The 23,845-nt window shown below is 40.4% G+C and overlaps 1 protein-coding gene across 1 annotated transcript in view; it reads right to left on the bottom strand.

Annotated features, from left to right (window-relative positions):
• The window catches only part of LEO1 (LEO1 homolog, Paf1/RNA polymerase II complex component), a 32,386-nt gene extending 9,662 nt beyond the window's left edge, over positions 1-22,724 (bottom strand). The window contains exons 1-9 of the mRNA XM_052646846.1: positions 22,667-22,724; positions 13,334-14,095; positions 11,316-11,420; positions 8,670-8,764; positions 7,522-7,667; positions 6,688-6,772; positions 2,904-2,998; positions 2,220-2,354; positions 887-1,022 (exon numbers count right to left, since the gene is read on the bottom strand). Of these exons, the coding sequence (XP_052502806.1) occupies positions 887-1,022; positions 2,220-2,354; positions 2,904-2,998; positions 6,688-6,772; positions 7,522-7,667; positions 8,670-8,764; positions 11,316-11,420; positions 13,334-14,095; positions 22,667-22,724 (1,617 nt within the window). The remainder of the gene's footprint in view (positions 1-886; positions 1,023-2,219; positions 2,355-2,903; positions 2,999-6,687; positions 6,773-7,521; positions 7,668-8,669; positions 8,765-11,315; positions 11,421-13,333; positions 14,096-22,666) is intronic.
• Positions 22,725-23,845: the final 1,121 nt, after the last annotated feature.

Below are 23,845 nucleotides of genomic sequence, written 5' to 3'. Positions count from 1 at the left end.
AGGGCACGACCAGCCTGAGGAGCCTCGTCCATGCCCAGCGGATGCCTGAGGGAGGCAGGTTCTCTTCACCCTGAGACACACCTGACTTGCCCAGGCTCCACCAGATCACCATGGCACCCAGATGTTCCTGCCTGGGGCCGTCAACCCAGGGCACTCCCCACAGCTAACAGCAGGATGAGGGGCTGCTGGTGGAGAGGGGCTCTGAGCCCCAAAATAGACCCTCCATTCTCTTCTATCTGCCTGGCTTCCACACCTTGGGGTTCACCAGGCAGGGCCAGGCTATGAGAGGTCAGGGATGTTCTGGCATTCTCTTGATTCCTTGTTTAATTGCTTTATTACTGCATATAACTCTAATCCTGTAAAAATCACTGTCAACAGAACAGGGATTGAAAACAATCTAGCGGATTCCTTGTGCATTTCCACAGAAGTTGGGGAAGTGAAGAGGGCCTGGGAATCTCTCAAGGTGGTCCTGGAGTCTGCAGGTCCTTCAGCCCCACTACCTTCAGCGGAAAACGGAGGAAACTCCTGGTCTTTTTATATTCTATCTAGACTAATTCTTGAGCATTTCCACTGATTTTTGACATGGATGCCAAATCAGCCACTGATGACTTAATTTAATCATCCTTGAAATTATCTGTGCAGGTTCAGATTCTTTTAGTCAACAGGTTGCTCTCAGGACTTGCTGGGAGAGAAACCAAGCCAGGGTCTGTTTTAGGACCCTCACCACATCACACTTATTTGCCAAATGTTTAGGAAATGGAAACCAGCTCCCTGTTCATTCCAGCTGGAAGGAGGAAAGGAGGGTCAATAAGAGATGATGAACAATATTTTGGGAAATGCTTTTCTTAATATATCAAAATTCTAGGATAAAGTTCAGCCAACATACCTTGATCATCTCTGTGCGCTGGCACTCAGGATCACGACCAGCCATTGGTAAGATTCTAATCTTCTGTGTCTTTGAACATCTATCTGCAAGTGACAGTGTCATCTTTCTATGTGTGGCACTGTCTGTAGAGTGAGGTCTGCAGGAAATAAACAAAAATACCTCACTATTTAGCAAATGCATTTGTGAGCCAGCCATACCAACATCAGAGGAGGCCAGTGAGCATTTCCCATTCTCAAGAAAAAATAGGCAGAGACACAAAACAATATAGTAGATGGGGATTCTAACCTTTCCTCATTCTGCAGCTTACTAAACCATTCTCACCTCCACAAGTGAAGTAAAATATGGAAAGCTTGAGTAAAAAAGGCTTGCACAGCATGATCACCCTCTAAAAGCAGTAAATTGATGGGCTCATGCAGCATTCATTAAAAAATAAAAATTAAAAGAGAAAGAAAGAAAACAAAAAGAAAAAACAAAAACAAACCAAGAAGCATTCACTGAACACTGAGTGCGAAGCACTGTACTCTTGTGTTTTATTACACGACTTCACTGTCATAGCTCCTCTATGAGAGAATTATTACATTTTATATATTAGGAAACTGAGGCAAGGAAAAACTGAGAAAAGTTGCACAAGGTCATGCATGTGGAAGTGAGACTCAGATACAGATCTGTTTGATTCCAAAGCCTATAATCTTGACCATTACAATTTTGAAAATGTAATTCATAACCAAGAATACTGTGCCATCTCTAAAGGTAAGCATTACCCAAGGAGGATGATCTGCTTAGAATCAAGGGAAGAAGAACAGGAACGTTTCACTGTACTGCCTGTCCTGTCTCGAGAAGGGGAATGCGCTTGCCAGCTGACCCAAGTGTGCAGGGCTGCTTGAAGAGGTAATGGATGCAGGGGCCTAAAGAACAGATGACCTTGGCCTTCATACCCACCAACTCACTGCCTTTCCTCTGATCGCATGCCCACTAAGAACCTCTAACTATCAGTCTCACAGGTAACATTTTACTAAAAAGGAAAATACAATGCCCAGTTAGTACTCTTAGGCCTCCTGGCAGCTATAGTAATCTCTAGAATTAATACACTGTCGTTCTGGTTTACATACCAGTCTCCTGGAGCGCTGGTTAGCATGACCTGGCTCCCTGTGAAGCAGCAGCTTTCAGAGCACTTGACAAAAGAGCCTTTGAACCTTCAGAGCTGAGAACCAGATCTTGTCTTTGGGGAACTATACCGTGAGGTTATGCCAATCAGGAGTCAGGCACTTTGAACAACCCCTGTATTTCACTGCTTTTACTGTTTAACAAATAGTACGTTGATGAGAGTAATTACCTGAATGTGAGTTTGGTTTTAAAGACGGCTTGTCCCTGAAGACCGGTACCTTGTCTTATAAAAAGGTGGTTGTGATCGCCCTGCAGTGGAGCCTTGTAAACATCAAACACCTCATTGCCTAAGTGCAGGGACATGCTGAAAAGAAGGAACACTTCACATGTTAGTCAGAAAGCTTTCGCTCTCTCATTTTACTTCACTTCGAATGTGATTCAATGGCTGTTTTCTCTCCTAACACAGAATTCAGAAGCAAGAGAAGAATAAAAAGGCATGATGTGAAAAAAGACTTACATAGCAGTACAGAACGCTGTGTGTTTATGTTTAGGACGCAAAACATGTTGTGACATTCACTCAGCCCCTACCACCTTCCCAGTGAAGGACAGCTTTACTCAAGTGTCAACTTCTAGGCAGTAGTACGCAATGGGCAGGGGAGCTGGTCTAATTTTCCTGACTATGGTGATATAGCCAGAGGATGATCACATTTCCAGCCTACTTTTAACAAGTCTCCCACCAGCCTGTATGCCCTCAACTGCTTACTTATTTCTGAGGTTTTCTATACAATGCCAGAGGCTAAATAACAGAAATCCTTTAAAAAGAGGTATACCCCAAATAAGGCCTTATTCCAAAACATCATCCTTCCCAGCCACATTCTGTATGTTTCCACACTCTTCAGGCATCTCTGCTCACCTCCCATCGGACCACTTGACTATTCGAGCATTGCTTTCTTTAATTTCATTTCCTTCTTCATCCCGGCGTATCCTCCACCTTATGGTATTTTCTACCTGTTTTAAAAACAGAAGCGCCTTAGAACACTGTCATTTTTGCGTCTTCTTGCCACAAGAGATACATAATCACAGAATAAGCATGGACAGATAGTGACAGAAAAGAGGACACTGAAACCTTGTTTTAATCACCTAGAGACATTAGATAAAATAACAACAGGAAGGAAAATATGCCTATGTGAATTTCTACTCCCAGTGCTGGAACTACAGAGAACTCAGTGCCAGACCATCTGAGCAGGTGCTAAATCTGTAGTAACCTCCAGAAGTTATAAGACACAGGAAGAGCTGGCAGGACAAGAAATAAGGTTTGAAGCCATATGAAATAGCAATTTAGGACTGAGACTCCTATATAAAGCAGAACTAAAAACCCAATAAATGTGGGACTAAAAAACTCTGCCTACTGGCTTAGAAAGATAAGGAAACCCCCACATATAGGTAAGGAAAAAACAGCACCTTATGAAAATAAAAACCCCAAGTTTGAGCAGGTTTAGAGTCTAACTTGATGGGGAGGGGGAATATCAGGCAGATTTGCAAAATATTCAAAGGCTTCCTAAAATGAAAACCACTGTTACTGAAATTAGAAATTCAATGGGACTTCCAGGAAACTACAGCACACTAAATGCATGTAGTTTATCCATGCCACATCCTGGAAACGCACTAAAACGACACTAAAGAACTGAAAAAGGATACACTCACGAGGAGAAAGAGAATGTGAACCAAGACGGCATCGAAGAAAAGCCAGCATTTTGAAAACCAACAGACGGAAGCCCAAGCATCCCCCTGCCTCTGCTCCTACCATCTACCTAACAGCAGCCACTCCCACTCCCAGCGAGATTTTCTGGATCTCCTCTGTTAACTAACTGCCTTTACAACTGTGTCCTAATGATTTCTTTCCAGTTTCCCCCTGTCCTTCTTTATTCCTCACTAAATAAACAACTATCAGGCTGCCTGATTAAGAATGCAATATCTCAGTTGGTAAAGAATCCACCTGCAATGCAGGAGGTCCCAGTTCAACTCCTGGGTGGGCAAGATCCACTGGAGAAGGGATAGGCTACCCACTCCAGTATTCTTGGGCTTCCCTTGTGGCTCAGCTGGTAAAGAATCCACCTGCAATGCAGGAGACCTGGGTTTGATCCCTGGGTTGGGAAGATCCCCTGGAGAAGGGGAAGGCTACCCCAGGATTCTGGCCTAGAGAATTCCATAGACTATATAGTTCATGGGGTCACAAAGAGTCGGACACGACTGAGCGACTTTCACTTTCAAAATTAAATATGATGTCATATCTGAGATTTGTTTCCAAACAGTCTGGGTAAGATAGGGTGAGGAATACAGATGAAATAAGATGTCCAACCTGACAACCACTGAAGTGAATGATGGGTATGTGAGAGTTTACTTTACTGTTCTTGCTATTTCTGTTTATGTTTGAAATTTTTCTTAATAAAATAAGGTAAACAAAATGATCTCTCATTATCCCTGCCTTCCCCCTCAAATAAAATAGGTTTGTTGTTGTTGTTCCATTGCTAAGTTGTGTCTGACTCTTTGCAGCCCCATGGACTGTAGTACACCAAGCTCCTCTGTTCATGGGGCTCTCTAGGCAAGAACACTAGAGTGGGTTGCCATTTCCTTCTCCAGGGGATCTTCCCAAAGCAGGGATCGAACCCAGGTCTCCTGCACTAGCAGGCAGGCTCTATACCACTGAGCCACCAGAGAAGCCCTATAAAACAGGTGGAGTGAGTGAAAAGTGGCTCAGCCGTGTCTGACTCTTTGCGACCCCATGGACTATACAGTCCATGGAATTCTCCAGGCCAGAGTACTGGAGTGGGTAGCCATTCCCCTCTCTAGGGGATCTTCCCAACCTAGGGATCAAACAGAGGTCTCCCACATTGCAGGCAGGCTTTCTACCAGCTGAGCCACAAGGGAAGCATAAAACAGGTTAGCCACATACAAATATGAAAACACATGGGCCATTATTAACTGTGAAGCCACTTTGAAAACGCTTCCTATTATATAAGGTGATTCAAATAATAATGATGCTATGATAGAATACTCTGCTAGGTCTTACCCTATTGGGATGAAAGACACATTAAAGTACTTCTAAAGACACAGAACCTCAAGAGAGGTACATAAACTGTACCTGGTTCTTTGTTCATTAAAGAATTAATCACACCAGCAACTGACTCTTTAAGAATGGTAGGCCTTGTCTCAAAAGCATCATTCAAAAAAGCCAAGGATCCAAGGTTATTTTCCATCACCCATCAAAGTTTTAAAAAACAATAGTCTGCTATACACTGACATTTTGTAGTCTACACACCAAGGTTTCAGAGTAAAACATTTATTTCTAGACATTAATGCTGATTAATTAGAGTCTGGTATTACGTGATCTTAAAACATAGATACATTGACACTTGTCCATGTACCATGATAGAAGATAAGGGGAAAATGTAAAAATCAGTAAAAAGTAAGTAAATAAGGAACTATCACATTAATTTATATAAATGATGAGAAATAAAAGCAACAGAGTACCTCCAGAGGTACTAAAACAGTCATGAAAAATTAACAGTGCTAACCTTAAATCAATAGATATACACATGTTCCAAGGGAAACATTGAGAATCTAACATGGAGACAAAGGAGGGGAAGTAAGAAAAAGGGCAAAAAAAAAAAAAAGCCTAAGTACTATATATTAATGCTGTGACCTTGACCAAGTTAACGGTGCCTGTTTATCTCCATTTTCTCATCTGATTTACATTTCCATTAAGTGGGAGGAGTAATGAAATTTCACTGAAAAGCTTTGGAAGCTCATGCATTTTAGAGAAACCATCTTATATCAAGGTTCTTTAGGTACTTATGGATCCATTAAACTTGAAAAGAGGGAATTATTCTAAAAATTCAGCCCCTGAATTCTAAGAAGGCTGGACTCTCACTTCTTAATATTTTAATACCATGTACAAGATCTACTGGGAAAAAAAAAGTATTTACAGGAAATCTTCAGATTTAAGAATTTAAAATGCATAGCACCAGTTTCGGTATCATGAGTTCAACTGTTTCTTGTTACTGTGCTACAACTCGGCTCTAAACCATCTACTTAAACCTACATCCTCCTTGATTAAAGGAAGATTAGAGGCCCTCCTTGGACAGAGTAACCAGACAGTACAAGATCTCAAAGAGAAGCATTAATAGGAATTTAGCACAATAAAAATCTCTCCTAATAGTGAACATGAACAACTGGAAAAATACAAAGACAGCCATGTGGTGAAGTGTTAGGTACCAGTAATAAATTCTTCTTTTGTATATGATTTGTTCATCCATAGATCAAAGAGCCTGAAGATAATTTCCCCTTGCAGGAAGTTGCTAGAACTTAACCCACAACAAATATGGAGGGAGCTGTTCCAAATATAAACCACAGTACAACTTATTCTGAAGAAAGTAGCTAATAATTTTTTTAAAGCACCAAAAGATGTAATATAGCAAAAAAAAAAAAAAAAGAAAAAGTGATAAAAAAGTGACGTCTTTACAGAGAAAAAGCTATGCTATTTTCTTTCTAAAAACTATTCTGCAAAGATAAGACGATTCATTTGTTGATGACACAGGAAACAGAAGATCATTTTCAAGAGCTTAAGTCTCAAGTTAGTATCCCCAGGTTTTACTTTATAAAAGAAAAAAAGAAAAGGGTAAAGCACAGAATGGTACCTTTAATTTTAACCTGGTTCGACCTTCTTCATCCAGCATTTCTTCATCTTCAAATTCATCTTCATAATATTGAGGATCAAATGGTCTACAAATTGTTTTTAAAATAAACTATTAGTCATATTTTGTAAGAAATATTCCTGCTATATAAAGCAACTTTAAAAAATCATAAAGCAACTTTAAAAAATCATAATAACTGAAAATCATAAGAGTCAAATATCTTCATGTTCAGCTATTAGGATGTCTTCAAATTACTGCACCTTCTTGAAATTTGGTATTAATACATACTGCTTGAAATAAAGAGCAAGCAAGGCGAAATATTCAAGTACTCTTAATTCTTATGTAAGTCTCTGAACAAGTAGGCCACGTATACCCTAGCTTTCCACATTTTGCTTAGGAAAAAATTTTTAAATAGCACAAAGAGCTTGCTTGTCACTTAGTGAATGATATCCATCAGTGCTGTTTAACAGTCCAAACCATTAGTTTTTCTAGATCCACAATGGCTGCTATACAGGACATCTGCAGTTTTCTAGCAAACTTCACTACTCTCAATTTCAGTTTTTTCAGGGCTTCATTAGTCAGAAACACCCGAGACTAGTGATATCTGTTAATTCATAAGAAAGTAACAGACTGCTAAAAACAATTACAAGCATTATAAATCTCCTTTATCAACAGTCCATACTTTTTCTATAAAAGGATATATTTGGTTTTTATTTTTTCAGAGATATATAACCAGTTTTCCATTTTGTGACTAGTCAATTCATACAAAGTAAAAAAAATATCAACATTCTATATATTCCTATCCAACATTAAAAAACTATCAACTGATCCTCTTACCTGGGTTCTACGCTGAGAAAGTTGGGCAGCTTAACAAAATATAAGTCATTTCCTAAATCAGTGTTTACTTTGGGTATTTCTACTTCTATTCTGGTCTCAGGAATTGGCTCCTCCTCCTGTTGATCTTGAGGCAATCCATTTTCATCCTAGTAAAAGAGTCACAGAATTTTAGAGCTTGATGGGACTTTAGAGATGGTCCAGCTCCATTTCCACACTTTAATCGTTTAGGCAGATAAGAAGCATAATGAGACATGACTTCAGGGCTATTATCCATCCCTACCAACCAACCCCCCAAAACCCTCACGGAAAAACAAGATCGGTTTAGAAGCATCAAAGTAAGAAAACATCTCTTTTATGATAAATCTATCTTCCACATACTCACCAACAGAAATGTGAAATTAATAGACACTTGAATATGAAGTCACTTTATCAATTAAAATTAGAGAAAATTATCAACAAAACACACTTGTTGACATGAACGAGAAAAACGTTCAAATAAACGTTATTCAATTCACAGGTCCATGCAGTCTAGTCTCTTAAGGTGTGGGCCCACCTCACCCTGGGCAGTTCTTTCTATCTCCTTTCCCTCAGTGACAACATCTTGCAAAAACTACAGTACAATATCCCAACTAGGAGACTGACCTGACCCAGGCGGATAGAGGACATTCCCATTACCACAAGGATTCACGCTGCCCGTTTACAGCCAATATCCACTTCCCTCTTGCCCTCATTCCACTGCTGTAATTTCCATTAATCTTGTCTCCATTTCTATAATTCTGTCATTTCAAGACTGTTATAGGAGTGGATTTATACAGTCTTAACCTTTTGGGACTGGCTGTTTCTCACTCAACATAATTCCCTGGAACCTTATCCAACTTGCTGCATATATCAGTAAATTTCATATATCAGTAAACTTTATCCAAGTTGCTGCATATATAAATCCTTTTTATTGCTGAGTAGTATTCCACAGAAGGACGTTTCAAAACAGTTCTTTCTAATCCTCCTTATAACCAGGAGTTCTCTACATAAATGAGGAAGTCACTTGTTCACTGTATTTCCATACTGCAATTCAGTTACCAACTTCCTCTTCCTGGCATAAAAGAGACACTTAGTTCTCTCTTCCAGCTCTCATTGGTAATTTTACTTACAACAGGCTGTCCTGGAGTGGGTGGTTTATCTTCCCCATCACTCCCTGAAGATATATCATCTGCACCTCCAAAGAGATCCATGGTTCCACTATTATCTTCAATGCAAGAGGAAAAAGGCACAGTGTTTAATACCTGTAACAATGAGTCTTCAAAGCTATCACTTCAACATATTCCTAAAGTTCCTAGACCTGGCACCTGGAAACCACCCAAACACAACTCTGAGCCTGGCACTCAGAGATCTAACCAGAGTGTCTGTGCAGAGGGAAGAGGGCAAATCCAGTGAAGCGCAAAGTGTACAGGAGGCACCCCTTTCCTCCGTTACTTACCGTTTTCCCACTTTCCTTTATCCCTCAGGAGCCCAAATATCCTCCTACCGTCCAGATACTCAAATTTGGGGCTTAAGCACACCACACAGGCCTATTCTCCACATCATCCTTCAAGTTTTAAAATTACAGGTCATGTCTACCCAGGCTCCCTTCCTCTCAGGAAGAACTTCACCCAAGTACCAGCAAAACAATAACATCAACTATAACCTGTAATAAGCCAAAGTTGGGTAGTAAAGGAGATGACAGAAAGATAGGAGGGTGGTCAACAGGTAGACTGCTTGAAACTGAGATTATAGAAGAGTTACAATTTTGGTAATGACATGGTCTAGGGTAAAATCATGAGAGTGAGTCACTAAGACAAGGTAAAGGACAGACCACAGAAAAAGAGAAGGAAACCTATTAAAATGGTCAAAATTCAGAACCCTGACAACATCAAATGCTGGCAAAAATGTGGCCTAACAGGAACTCTCATTCACCGATTCAGGTAGGAATACAAAACGGCACACCCGCTTTGGAAGACAGTCTGGCAGTTTCTTACCAAACTAAACATATTCGTACCAGATGCCCCAGAAATTGTGCTCCTTGGTATTTACCCAAAGGATCTACACACTTATATCAACACAAAAACCTGCACACAAATGTCTACAGCTTTACTCATAATTGCCGAAATTTAGAAGCATCCAAGATGTCTTTCAGTTCATAAATGGATAAACTGATACATCCAGACCATGGAATACAAGAATACCTTGGAGATACCTCAGGTTTGGTGCCAGACTATGTTCATGTGCCCACCTGATTATTTTCTTCTTAGGTTTTATCACCCCTAACATGCTATATATTTCATTTACTTACTGTGTTATCATCAGTCTTTCTACCCTACCCTGACCCCAACAGAATGTGGGTTCTCCAGGGAGACGTCTTTGATTATTGCCACATTCCGAGTGCACAGAATAGTACTAGTACAAAGCAGATTCTCAATAAATGTGAACAAAATAAAGTAATTAATATATCTGATTCTCACAACACTATAAGGTGATAGCATCATCTCTCTCTTACGGATCAGAAACTGAAATTTAGTAAGTAATTAATTTGACCAAAATCATACAGTTGGAATGTAGAACCACAAAGACTCTAACTTGGGTTATCTGATTCCAAAGTCCATGTACATAAGCAGGAATTATAGACCCAAAGATCTTTAAGTAAATCCCAGAGCTTGTTGTTCTGTCCAGCTGTCTCCTTTTCTCTCTAGGTGATCTACTAAATATTTGCTTTAGTTATACTGTTACTTGTGATAATTTATATAAGCTATTTAACATTAATGCCTAACTACCATTCAGCACAATAATGGCTGTGCAAATTAAATTATCAAAATTATGTCATTGTACCTTTTATACTAACATCTTTATTGTATAGCAATTTGCCATTTGAAATGTAGTCATACATAGAGATAAACAGGCAGATCTTGTGTGTGTGTATGTGTGAGTCGCTCAGTTGTATCTGATTCTTTGCGACCCCACGGACTGTAGCCATCCAGGCTTCTCTATCCATGGAATTCTCCAGGCAAGAATACTGGAGTGGATTGCCATTCCCTTCTCCAGAAGAACTTCCCAACCCAGGGATTGAACCCTGGTCTCCTGTATCACAGGCAGATTCTTTATCGTCTGCACTTCAGGGAACCCCCTCAAAGTCACTCAGTCATGTCTGACTCTTTGTGACCCCATGGACTGTAGCCACCAGGCTCTTCTGTCCACGGAATTCTCCAGGCTGTTCTACTGGAGTGGGTTGCCATTCCCTTCTCCAGGGGATCTTCCCAACCCAGGGATCAAAACCAGGTCTCCCGCATTGCAGGCAGATTCTTTACCAGCTGAGCCACCAGGGAAGTCCAGGTAGATCTTCTCTCCTTACAAAAAACCTACCTTATCTAACACTGGGTTTTTATGAACTCTTCATCGAAAATAGCTTGTGGAAACAGCTTCTTCATCTAATATTAACCTATTAAAAACCTAAGAACAAGCTAACAAGCTGTCCTGGAACTGTCACTATTCAACCTGAAGAACAGGCAATGCCACTTCCTCCTCAGCAGAGCCTCGGGCCCCTAACAGCAGACTCACTCAGACTACAAATGAAGCAGGTTCTTCAACTACTGAAGTGTGAACAGTTTCTCACATCTGTACAACTTCCCTGGGTACACTAAAGGTATCCACACTCTTTTCTGTGAGTCCTGTAGTCGGGGGTAAATGCCCAGGGTTGCAAACGTACCATAGTTAAACGCAGAGAGAGGAATGGAAATATAGATATATAAAGGAAGTAAGTAGAGTACCTTTTGGTACCTCAGTGTCACTCTCCGCTTCCGAATCAGATGCAATTGCATTCTTGCGTTTCATTCGTAAAACTTCATCCTCACTATCACTGCCTCTTGCAGATTCTGTAAGAGTAGAATCAGAAGTTCTGCATAATCATAGTCATACCATCACTTTGATTTTTTGTGTTTGAAAAGCAACACGAGATAAACAATCTATGGACCACCCGTACAATGGAAAATTACTCAGTAATAACTAAGAATGAACTACCGATACAAGTAACGATTTGGATGAATCTCAAATGCATTACAGTAAGTGGAAGAAAAAAGGGGCCACTACCGTCTGATTTCATTTATAAGAGGACATTCTCAAAAAGACAAAACTGCAGGGACAGGACAGAGCAGGAGTTGTTAAGGGTCCCAGGTGGGGAAGTATCTGACTACAAAAGGGACAGTATGAGAGAGTTTTTTAGGGCTGAGAAAACCATTCTGTATCATGACTGTGGTGATGGTTACAAAAATCTATACATGCGTTAATGTTAAGAGAACTCTACACACACACACAAAAATCAACTTACTATGGTTAATTTTGAAATAAAATTTTAAAAGGAACATTGGTTTTTGTATGCAGAAAAACTTGGGAGAATGAGAAAAGCAGTTCTGAAACTTTAAATTTATATACCATTCAATACAGAAGACAAAAGAGAAGTAAATATACTGTAATGGAAGACACAAATGTATCATTTCTGGATGGTGCAACTGTTCACGTAATTTTAACCTCAAACCCAACCCCTGTAGGACTAGTTAAGCAGGATGACCAGCGACAAGACTCCTATTCTTAGTTTTATGTTAGTCTGCTAGTATTTGGGAAGTAGTGCATAAGCCTTAATGATTCTGGGTATTCCCAGTACAAGTAACTCTACCCAGAATTAGTTATTGAATACTTACCGCAGTCTTATAGTCTATATAGACCTATATCCATCTCTGGAAACTTTTTGACCTCCTCTCCTAAATAATGTTAAAATGCGGTCTTGAAAGCTATCCTGAGGTATGTATTCCAGGGGAAAAGACCTCCCACTCCCCATACTGCAGCTCTCTAAGAAGACAGAACCAATATATAATTATAATCAATTACTTATAAAAATGAAGCAACCCAGATATTACTACAGGAAGACTTCCAACTTAATCAAAGTGACTTTTATATAACACAAAGAAATCAGATGGTTAACTTTTAATATTCTATATGAAGAACGTGTTAACTTCAAGAAAACAGTGTAAGTGGCTATTATGAAAAGGGATCCCAAAGCCAAAGTTCTGCTCTGTTTCCCGCCGTGTTCTGGGAATGAATGTTCTGATCCAAGCACATCTCCCAGGATGGGGATGCATGTGCCAGGCTATCATAACTCACTGAGATCAGCCAGCCTGTGTTGTAATTCTGGATATTATGCCCCTCAGGCAACCTCCTGACCTACAATTTGGTAACCAATGCAGATTTCCCCCCGAAAGATACAATGATAAGAGAAAAATAACTGATGCTCTTGAAACAATTTTGCAATTCAACTTTGATAACTTCCTGTGGTTAGTCTGAGTAAACTCCTTAGAGCCTGATTACCTCTGAAGGATGAAATTTTGGATCTCTAATAAACTGAACTGGAAACCGGGCATTTCAATGGCACTGGGGTTTTTCTCCCCAGGCACATCTGTTCTCATCTGGGGCAGGCTCTTCAGTTACCCACAAAAATGGAACTAATTCTATTTGGTATCTAGCTACTTTAGCACTATACACCTTGCTCTAAGGCTTTCCTGTTTAAATTTTTTTCTTCCTGATCTATCAATGAAATGGAAGGGGAATAGACAGAAATAATACACAGATTGGGAAAATGTTTACAAGTAAAATGTATAGAGTTAGAAAAGGTTGAAATAAAGGAACAGAAGAGAAAAACCAGAGTATTAAAGGCGGGACTGTAAGAAGAATCAATGAGCCCCTGCTGTCCCTCAATGCTTCTACTAAACCACCTTGGTTCTCATAAGCGTATTACCTGACTTATGGTCCTGTTCCTCTTCATCATCTGAATGCCTATGTTCTTCATCCGAGGGCTGTGGCCTTTCATCATCAGAATTTTGCATTTTCTCTTCATCAGATATCTGTGGCCGCTCTTCATCATCTGAGTTCTGTTTCTCATCATCATTATCAGAAGCTGCTGGCCGTTCATCATCAGAATTAGCCTTCTCCTCCTCAGACAGCTGTTGTCGCTCATCCTCTGAAAGCTGGGGCCTCTCCTCATCATCTGTGTTCTGCATTTTTTCATCATCATCAGAATTCTGCAGTTTATCTTCATCAGACCCTTGTGCCCTCTCCTCATCATCAGAATTTTGTATCTTCTCATCATCTGACTGATCGCTTTTATCTTCCCTGCCCCATTTTTCATCATCTGAGTGTGCTTTTTCAGAACCTTCTGCTTCCGAGTGATGACTTCCACCATCTGATCTATGACCCTCATCCTCATCGTCATTGTCATTTCGGGTTTCTGATCCACTGTGCTGATCTACATCTGAGGGATCATTGTCTTCATGGTCAGAGTGCTCAGAAGCTTCTGATCTATTGTCTGATCCTTCAGAGTGATTATCACTTCCACTATGATGAGAGGCTCCCTCATCCTCACTGTCATCTCCAAACAGTTCCTTATTACTTGGTTTTCCTGCGTCATCTCTTTCATCTTGATCGCTTTCACTCCCAGAGGCGTTACTGCCAGAAGCAACATTCTCTTGATCAGAATCCGAGCCTGATCCAGAGTCAGAATCTATGGGATCATATAAACGCAGAGTGATGTAAGCAAAAAAAAAAAAGCAGAATAAGGAACAATAAAAGCCCATCCCAACATAAAAGCAAGGAAAAAACTTCTTAAAAGCTGTTAGAATCTGTCTTCTCAGACTCTGGACACTAAAAGTTGCAACAACCAGGGGAATGTTTAATGAGTCAGAAAAAAAAAGCTGAATCTCAGTAAAAAAACAGAACTTAGGGATCTTCTAACATACTCTGGTCCCTACCCCCACCCCACACTGCCCGCAACCTACCCCTTGGTCAACACTGCCTTGGAGATAATATAATACCCTGAATTTCTGGCGCATGTGCCACTAACGGAGGGAGCAGACAGCACCTCATTCGCAAAGAATCATGGTTGTTAGTTCTGATCTGTCTGGTGGATCACTGAAGGGACTGGCTCAAAGGACTTGACTTTATCTCACCTAACTTGGAACTCTCTTGTTGCTAAGGTGGCTACTCAAAACATCTTACAGGCAGATGTATTAGTTGTGTCTGCTTGAGACAGTGAATAACAGGGCAAACAATAAACTAAAAAGCTTGGTTGAAAAGGCTGAGGAATGACATAATATGGGGAGTAAGGACTTTAAAAGGATAATAAAACTTCTAGAGGAAAACAGAGGCAGAACACTCTCTCACATAAATCACAGCAAGAGCTCTTTTAATCCATCTCCCAGAATAATGGAAATAAAAACAAAAATAAACAATGGGACCTATTTAAACTCCAAAGCTTTTGTATAGCAAAGGAAACAATAAGCAAAATGAAAAGACAACCCACAGACTGGAAGAAAACATTTACAAATGATATGACCAATAAGGGATTAGTCTCCAAAATTTACAAACAGCTTATGACACTTAGCAGCATCAAAACAAATAACCCACTCGAAAAATGGACAGAAGACCCAAATAGACGCTTCTCCAAAGAGGACATACAGATGGCCAACGAGCACATGAAAAGATGTGCACATCACTAATCATTGAGTGAGTGAGTGAGTGAGTGAAGTCGCTCAGTCGTGTCTGACTCTTTGTGACCCCATGGACTGTAGCTGACCAGGCTTCCCTGTCCATCGGATTTTCCAGGCAAGGGTACTGGAGTGGGTTCCCATTTCCTTCTCCAGGAGGTCTTCCCGACCCAGGAATTGAACCCGGGTCTCCTGCATTGTGGGCAGATGCTTTTACCATCTGAGCCACCAAGGAAGATTCTCTGACAATTATTAGAGAAATGCAAATCAACACTACAATGTGCTACCACCTCACACAGGTCAGAATGGTTATCATTAAAAAATCCATAAACAACAAACACTGGAGAGGGTGTAGAGAGAAGGGAAGCCTCCAACACTGTTGGTGGGAAGGTAAATTGGTCCAACCACTATGGAGAACCTACGGAGGTTCCTTATAAAACTAAAAATAGAGCTACCATATGAGCCTGCAATCCCACTCCTGGGCATATGCCCAGAGGAAAACATGATCTGAAAGGATACATGCACCCCAATGTCCACTGCAGCACCGTTCACAATAGTAAAGACAAGGAAGCAACCTAAATGTCCATCAACAGAGGAATGGATTAAGACGTAGTACATATATACAATGGAATATTACTCGGCCATTAAAAACTAGTGAAATAAGGCCATTTTGCAGCAATACGGATGGACCTAGAGAGTGTTATACTGAGTGAAATAAGTCAGACAGAGAAGGAGAAACATCCTATAACACCCCTTATATGTGGAATCTAAAAAGGAATGATACAAATGAACTTACTTACAAAACAGAAGGAGACTCATAGACTTAGAAAACAAACTTATAGTTCCTGGGGGGAAGGGATAGTTAGGGACTTTGGGAAGATCATGTACACGCTGCAATATTCAAAATGGATAACCAACAAAGACCTACTGTATAGCACATGGAACTCTGCTCAACTTTATTTGGCAGCCTGGATGAGAGAGGGTTTGGGGGAGAATGGATACATGTATATGTATGGCTGAGTCCCTTCACTGTTCTCCTAAAACAAACACAACATTGTTAATGGGCTATATCCTAATACAAAATCAAAAGTTTGTCATGGAGAAAAAAAAAACCTCCCACAATAAATGAAACAAACAAACAAACAAAACCCTCCCATACATTCTTAGCAATCTGGAAAGCCATGCACTTTCCCAGGGCTGTGCACATGCTCAAGAAAGAACCAAGAGGGCCCTACAACCTCACTTCTGGTTGACCTTCAGGCTCCACGAAAGCAAGAAATGAAAGCAAAGACAGGGCATAAGCTACTTGGAAGAGTGCTGAAAGCATGCCCTAACACACAGAGAGACAACCTGTGAAGTCTGGAAGTTCTTCTGTGATTGCTGTTGTTTCTTTTTCTACATATAGGGAACCTCTGTCCAATCACTAGCTGACCACTAAGCTAATGGAGCAGAAACTTTGGTGGTCACATGCAACAAAAATTGCAGACTTTACAAAATTAGTTCAAAAGAGTCAACAATAATGACTACAACAAATAGCAACAATAGCAACAAATAGCAACAATAATTACTACAACAAATAGCAACAATAAATGCTGGGTGGGGAAGGAATGTGCTGTCCTGAGTTGCTGCAATATAATTTCAAAATGTCCAATTATCAACAAAAACTGCAAAGAAACAATGAAGTATGGCCCATACATGTGAAAGGTAGGTTACAATTTGTCCCTCAAGAAGCCCAGACAATGAAAATGATATCTTACCAAATACAGAATATCAATAAAAAGACAGATATTATTTTTCAAAAAACTGAACAGAAAATCTGGAGTTGAAAAGTATAACTGAAATGAAAAATTCATTAAACAGGTAAACAACAGATGTGAGTGAGAAGAAGAAAGAATCGGGAAACTTTTAAGACACATAATTGAGATTATCCAGTCTGGTGAACAAAAAGAGAAAAGAATGAAGAAAATGAAGAGTCTAAAATACTTGTAAGAAAACAGCAAGTGTACCAATCTATGTATAATGGGGGTTCCAGAAGCAGAGAAAAAAAGAGAAAAGGAAAGGAAATACATTTGAAGACGTAATAGCCAAAAGCTTCCCAAATTTGACGAAAGACATGAGCATACACATCGAAGCTGTTTAACAAATACCAAGAATAAAGTTAAAGAGACAGCACCCAAGCGCATCATTATCGAACCGCCTAAGACAAAGAAAAATCCTAAAGGCAGCAAAAAAGAAACAACTCATCCCATACAAAGAGATCATTGATAAGGATAACAGCTGATTTCTCATCAGAAACCATAAAAACCAGGAGACAATGGGATGAAATATTCGAAGTGCTGAAACAGCCAATCAAGAACTCTATATTCAGCAAAACTATTCTTCAAAAATAAAGGAATTATAAACAACAACAAAAGATAAACTGGACTTCCTCAAAATGAAAAGCTTTTGTGCAAGAAAGGACATTATCAAGAAAGTAAAAAAACCTATAGAATGGGAGAAAATATCTGCAAACCATATATCTGACACATACGTAATGGAAACAGTGAAAGACCTTATTTTCTTGGGCTCCAAAATCACTGCAGATGGTGAATGTACCATGGAATTAAAAGACACTTGCTCCCTGGAAGAAAAGCTATGACAAATCTAGACAGCTTATTAAAAAAGCAGAGACAATACTTCGCTGACAAAGGTCCGCCTAGTCAAAGCTATGATTTTTCCAGTAGTCATGTACGGATGTGAGAGTTGAACCATAAGAAAGCTGAGCATTGAAGAACTGATGCTTTCCGACTGTGGTGTTGGAACAACCTCGAGAGTCCCTTGGACTGCAAGATCAAACCAGTCAATCCTAAAGGAAATCAACCCTAAATGTTCATTGGAAGGACTGATACTGAAGCTGAAGCTCCAATACTTTGGCTACCTGAGGCTCAGAGCCAAATCATTAGAAAAGACCCTAAGGCTGGGAAAGACTGAAGACAGAAGGGGACGAGAGAGGATGAGATGGTTGGATGTCATCACCGACTCAATGGACATGAGTTCGAGCAAGGTCCGGGAGATGGTGAAGGACAGGGAAGCCTAGCATGCTGCAGTCCATGGGGTCGCAAAGAGTCGAACATGACTGAGTGACTGAACAACAACAATCTGGAATATATAAAGAATGTTTACAACAACAACAACAACACAAACAACCCATTTAAAAAATGGACACTGAACTTGAATATACATTTCTCCGTGGTTACACAAGCATGAAACAAGTACATGAAAAGATGCTCAACATCACTGGCCATTAGGAAACGCAAATTGAAACCACAGTGAAATATCACTTGACACCAACAGTGATGGCTATATTTTAAAATGAGGTGAAGAAAAGGTAAAATAGGTACTGGCAAAGATGTGAAGAAATAGAACTCTCAAACATTGCTGGTGCTAATGTAAAATGGTTACAAAAATGGTTGGCTGGTCCAAAAACGGTCTGGTGGCTCCTCAAAAAGTAAAACAAAGAATCATGTGACTCAGCAGTTCCACCCCTACACATATATATACAATTCCACCCCAAGAGAACTGAAAACAGGCACTTACACAAATACTTGTAAACAAATGTTCACAGCATCACTATTTAAATAGCCAAAAGATGGAAACAACCCAGTGTTCACCAGTAGCTAAATAGATAAACACTGGGATATACACATAGAGTGAATACTATTCAATCATTTAAAAGAAATGAGGTATTGATAAATACAATATGGATGAATTTCAAAACCATGATGGCAAGAGGTAGAAATCAGACACAAAAAGCCACATGTTGTATGAGTCCACTTATATGAAATATCCAGAACATAGAAAAGCCATAGATGTAAAAAGCAGATTGGTGGTTGACTGGGGCTAGTGAAAGGAGCAAATGGTAAGTAACTGCTCAATGGGTGTGGTGTTTTATTTTGAGGTTATGAAAATGTTTTAGAATTAGACAGAGGTGGTGGCTGAAGGACATTTTAAATGTACTAAATACCACAAAATTGTTCACATAAAAATGGCATATTCAGCAACCAAAATGAAAAGAACTAAAACTGTCACTATTTGCAGATGACATATTATATATAGAAAGTCCTACAGACTCCACCAGAAAACTGTTTGGACTAATAAATAAAGTTAGTAAAGTTACAGAATATAAAATCAATACACAGTTGTATTTCTATACATAAATAATAAGCTAACAGAGAAATTAAGAAAATAATCCCACTTATAACTGCAACAAAAATAATAAAATACTTAGGAATAAATTTAACCAAAAAAGGTGAAAGACCTGAACAGTGAAAACTGTAATACACTGATGAAAGAAACTCAAGACACAAATAAATGGAAATATCGTTCATGGATTGGAACAATCGATATTGTTAAAATATCCACACTAACCAAAGTAATCTACATTTTGAACCCAATCCCTATCAAAATTCTAACGGCATTTTGTATAGAAATAGAACAAAGAACTCTTAAATTTGTGTGAAACCACACATACACACAAACCCATACAGCCAAAGCAATGTTGAGAAAAAAAGAATAAAGCTGGAGGCATCATGCCCTTGATTTCAAACTGTATTACAGACACATAAATCACTGCAACAGAATAAAAAACTCAGAAATAAAGCCACACATATACGGTCAATTAATTTACAACAAAGGAGCATGCCAAGAATACACAACGGGGAAAGAACAATAAATGGTGTTGAGAAAGCTGGATAGCAATATGTAAAAGAATGAAACTGGGCCACTATCTTATTATACTATACACAAAATTTAACTCTAAATGGATTAGACTTAAATTTCAGACCTGAAACCATAAAATTCCTAGAAGAAAACATAGGCACTAAGCTCCTTGACACTGGCCTTGGTTATCGTTTTTTTGGATTTGACACCAAAAGCAATGACAACTAAAGCAAAAATAAACAAGTGTGACATATCAAACTAAAACACTTCTACACAGCAAAGGAAACCATCAACAAAATGAAAAGGTAATCTACCGAGTAGGATAAAATATTCACAAATCACATATCTGATAAAGGATTCAGTTTAGTCACTCAGCCATGTCCGACTCTTTGCGATCCCATGAATCGCAGCACGCCACCAAAAATATATAAACAGCTCATATTATATACATATAAATGGACAGAAGACCTGAATAGACATTTTTCCAAAAAAGGCATACCAATAGGTACATGAAAAGATGCTCAACATCACTAATTGAAAGAGAAAAGAAAATCAAAACCACAGTCACAATGACTATTATCAAAAAGATAAAAAATAACGAGTGTTAGAGAGAATGTGGAGAAAAGGGAACATTTGTACACTGATGGTAGGATTGTAAAGAGGTGCAGTCACTATGGAAAACAGTATGGAAATGTTTCAGAAAAAGAACAGAACTACTATATGATCCAGCTAGTCCACTTCTGGGTATTTATCCAAAGGACACAAAAACATTAATTTGAAAAAATATATGCACCTATGTTCACTGCAGCATTATCAAAACATGGAAGCAACCTAAATGTCCACCGATGGACAAACAAAATATGGTGCATATAAACAACAAAATATTATCCACGCCACTATAAATATGGCATACATGCAAAGGAATATTATTCAGCCATAAAAAAGAAGGAAATCTTGGGAATTCCTTGGTGGTCTAGTAGTTAGAGCTCAGAGCTTTCACTGCCATGGCCCAGGTTCAATCCCTGGCTGGGGAACTAAGATCCCACAGGCCACACACGTTTTGTCAGAACTCTCCACCATGACCTGACCATTCTGAGTGGCCCTGCATGGCATGGCTCATAGTTTCATATGTGATCATTTTGGTTAGATTTCTGCGATCCTGGTTTTCTTTTGAAAGCTGTGGGATTATTAAGTTCTTGCTACTGTCTGCCGTCTGATGGATGAGGATAAGAGGACTGTATATGTTTCCTGATGGGAGGGACTGGCTGTGGGGAAAACTGGGTCCTGCTCTCGGGTGCAGGGCTTTGCCAAGTAAACCTTTAATCCAATTGTCTGCTAATGGGTTGGGCTGTGCTCCCTCCCTGTTAGCTGTTTGGCCTAACAACTCTCAGATGGTTAAGAAGGTAGCAATGCAGGTGATGTGGGTTCAGTCCCTAGGTCAGAAGGATCCCCTGGAGAAGGGAATGGCAACCCACTCCAGTATTCTTGCCTGGAGAATTCCATGGACAGAGGAGCCTGGCGGGCTACAGTTCATAGAGTCACAAACAGCTGGACACGGCTGAGTGACTAACACTAACAACTGAGGCAGCCCAGTCTTGGAGTCTACAGGCTCTATGTTAGGGCCTCCGGAGACCTCCCAAAAGGACTTATGTCAACACACGCCTCCCAGGACTGCAGCTGCCAGTGCCCCTGTCCCTGCGGCAGGCCATTTCCGACCCTCACCTCTGCAGGAGACCTTCAAACACTCACTACTGCTTCTGCCTATTCAATTAGTTATGTACTAAGCAATGAAGTTAACTGAGGAAGGTGATGATCTTTGCATCATTATAATCCCTACACTTAGCAAAGTAGCTATAACATGATAGGGGATCTATAAAGGATGGATGAATGAACTTCATGGAAATGGGTCACATGGCTCCGGTCCCTAGAAGGGTGAATGGGATAAGGACAAATACAGATGATAGGGTAATGAAAACATTAGAAAAGTAAGTGGAACAAGAGTTAGTATAAGGGCTCTAACTTCCAGACCTATCCTGACCATAACCTTCAGGACATCCATCCTGGTAGAGCCCTCACACTAGATTCCACTTGGTGCTCCCCTGCATCATGAACATACATTTATTAATTCACTTCACCACCAAATCCTTCATCCCTTCTCTCCAAACACAGACTTCATATGCTCCCCAATCTAATACCACCGACTCAAAAAATTCTAGAGTTTTTGCACAGGTTCCCGGAGGACACAGCAATCCACTCTAGTATTTCGACTGGAAAATCCCATGGACAAAGGAGCCTGGTAGGCTAGAGTCCATGGGGTCGCAAAGAGTCAGACATGACTGAGCGACTTCACTTCTTCGGAGGACACATTATCTCCAGTGCGTAACACCTATATACAGCCCTACCCCAGTAACCTTCTCAGTCTTCTCACCCAGACATTTTAAACTTTCCATCACGCCATGTCCTGGTTTCATTCAAAAGGACAATCAGAGCCCCTCTGCAAATTCATCCAGCCCATACCCATGTTCCTGAACACGTAATTTCCATTCATTCACAACAGTCCATGTGCAAGGCAGGACAGAGCAGAACTCTAAGGTTCCTCCTCTCGTTGCGCCGGCTCACCGGCCTCCATTCCTGCCATGCGCCTAGGAGGCTCGGCTTGCTCGATGGACACCAAGAACCTCGAGGCACACACTCTGCATCTGTCCCTTCATGCCCTCCCTCGGGAAAAGGCTGGCACCGCCGGGAGGGCAGGGGGCGCTGAGGCAGGAGTAGCGGAAGCGCCATCCGCCAGCGGCGCCAGAGCGTTCGCAGACCCGGAATCGGGTCGCTGTGGGGCTCCCGCCGGAGAAGGCCCGCCACGCTGGCCTCCACCGAAACCCTGCGGACCCCACCTTTACGCTCAGGATCGCTGTCGGCGTCGCTCCCGAACAGGTCCTCCATATCCGCCATTGCAGCGCACGTCCGCCGCAATCGACCGGGAGCGGCTCCCCTACTGCGTTTACGGCACGGAACCAACGAAACGCGACAGTGTCGCAAAGATTTGCTTAAAAAGTCTCTTTTTCTACTGGAAGCTTGTTTTCGCTTGCACTTTGAACCCGCACTTGCCCACGCTCTTACGTCCAGCAACCCCGCCCTTCGTCAAGATCTGTTCTTATTCCCGAGGATTCTCACCTGGGTACATCAGGTCTGCGTGTCAGTGGAGGGGGTGGTATTTGGGGACTCCCAAGCAGCAGCAGCAGCAGCAGCAGGAAGGGCCTGTGTCCGTGTTAAACCTGCCAGGAATCAGGCCTGCAGTCCTTTGTTTTATACGGATCAGCTGTTCTCAAATTGTTGCGGACTCAAACATGCTTTTGTTTATGTGGCTTGTATCTATTGATATTTACTGTAATAGTAATTAAGGCAGAAATTTTAAAACTTCGTCGTACAATAATAAACGATTTAACACAAAATAGCATTTTAAGATTTTAAGTGACTTATTTCTGAAAATTGAAGAGTGGAATTCTTTACAGTTTAGAACGCGTCTTTGGTATCTGCCTCAAATGAAAACAGCTGAATTCTCATACCTGCTTCTGCATTCAATCTTGAGAAAGGTTTTGGTTGAAGCCTGTGAAGAAAATCTGTCCTCACACACACACATGTGTGTGATTGGAAGAGGAAGGACCTCTCATACCCCTAAAAGGGTCATCTTCGGACCAGTCTGACCACAACTTTAGAGTAGTGTAGGTCAGACATCAAAAATGTGCCATCCTAACCCGGGACACACTTTTGTATAAAATTGAAACAAATAATCACAAAACAGTACTGACTACTAAGATGCAACCTGAGATTTCCTGTTCTCGTTAAGCTTGTTTTGTTTTATGCTGACAGGCAGTGCATCTACTAAATTGATTTCGTGATTTATTTAATAGCTGGCAGCCTACAGCTAGAAAAACACTATTCCGATTCCATTGACTCATTTTTTCAGGAAAAAAACTAGTTTTGCTGGGGAATGTGGCTAAACAATTGCACATTACAAAATCAGGCAGTCATAGAATTTTTTAATAGGTCAGTGCTAGATAAACCCTTTTGCT

The sequence above is a fragment of the Budorcas taxicolor genome, chromosome 10 (genome assembly GCF_023091745.1).
Source record: "Budorcas taxicolor isolate Tak-1 chromosome 10, Takin1.1, whole genome shotgun sequence".
Taxonomy (NCBI): Eukaryota; Metazoa; Chordata; class Mammalia; order Artiodactyla; family Bovidae; genus Budorcas; species Budorcas taxicolor.
This window is presented reverse-complemented; position numbering and strand designations above follow the sequence as displayed.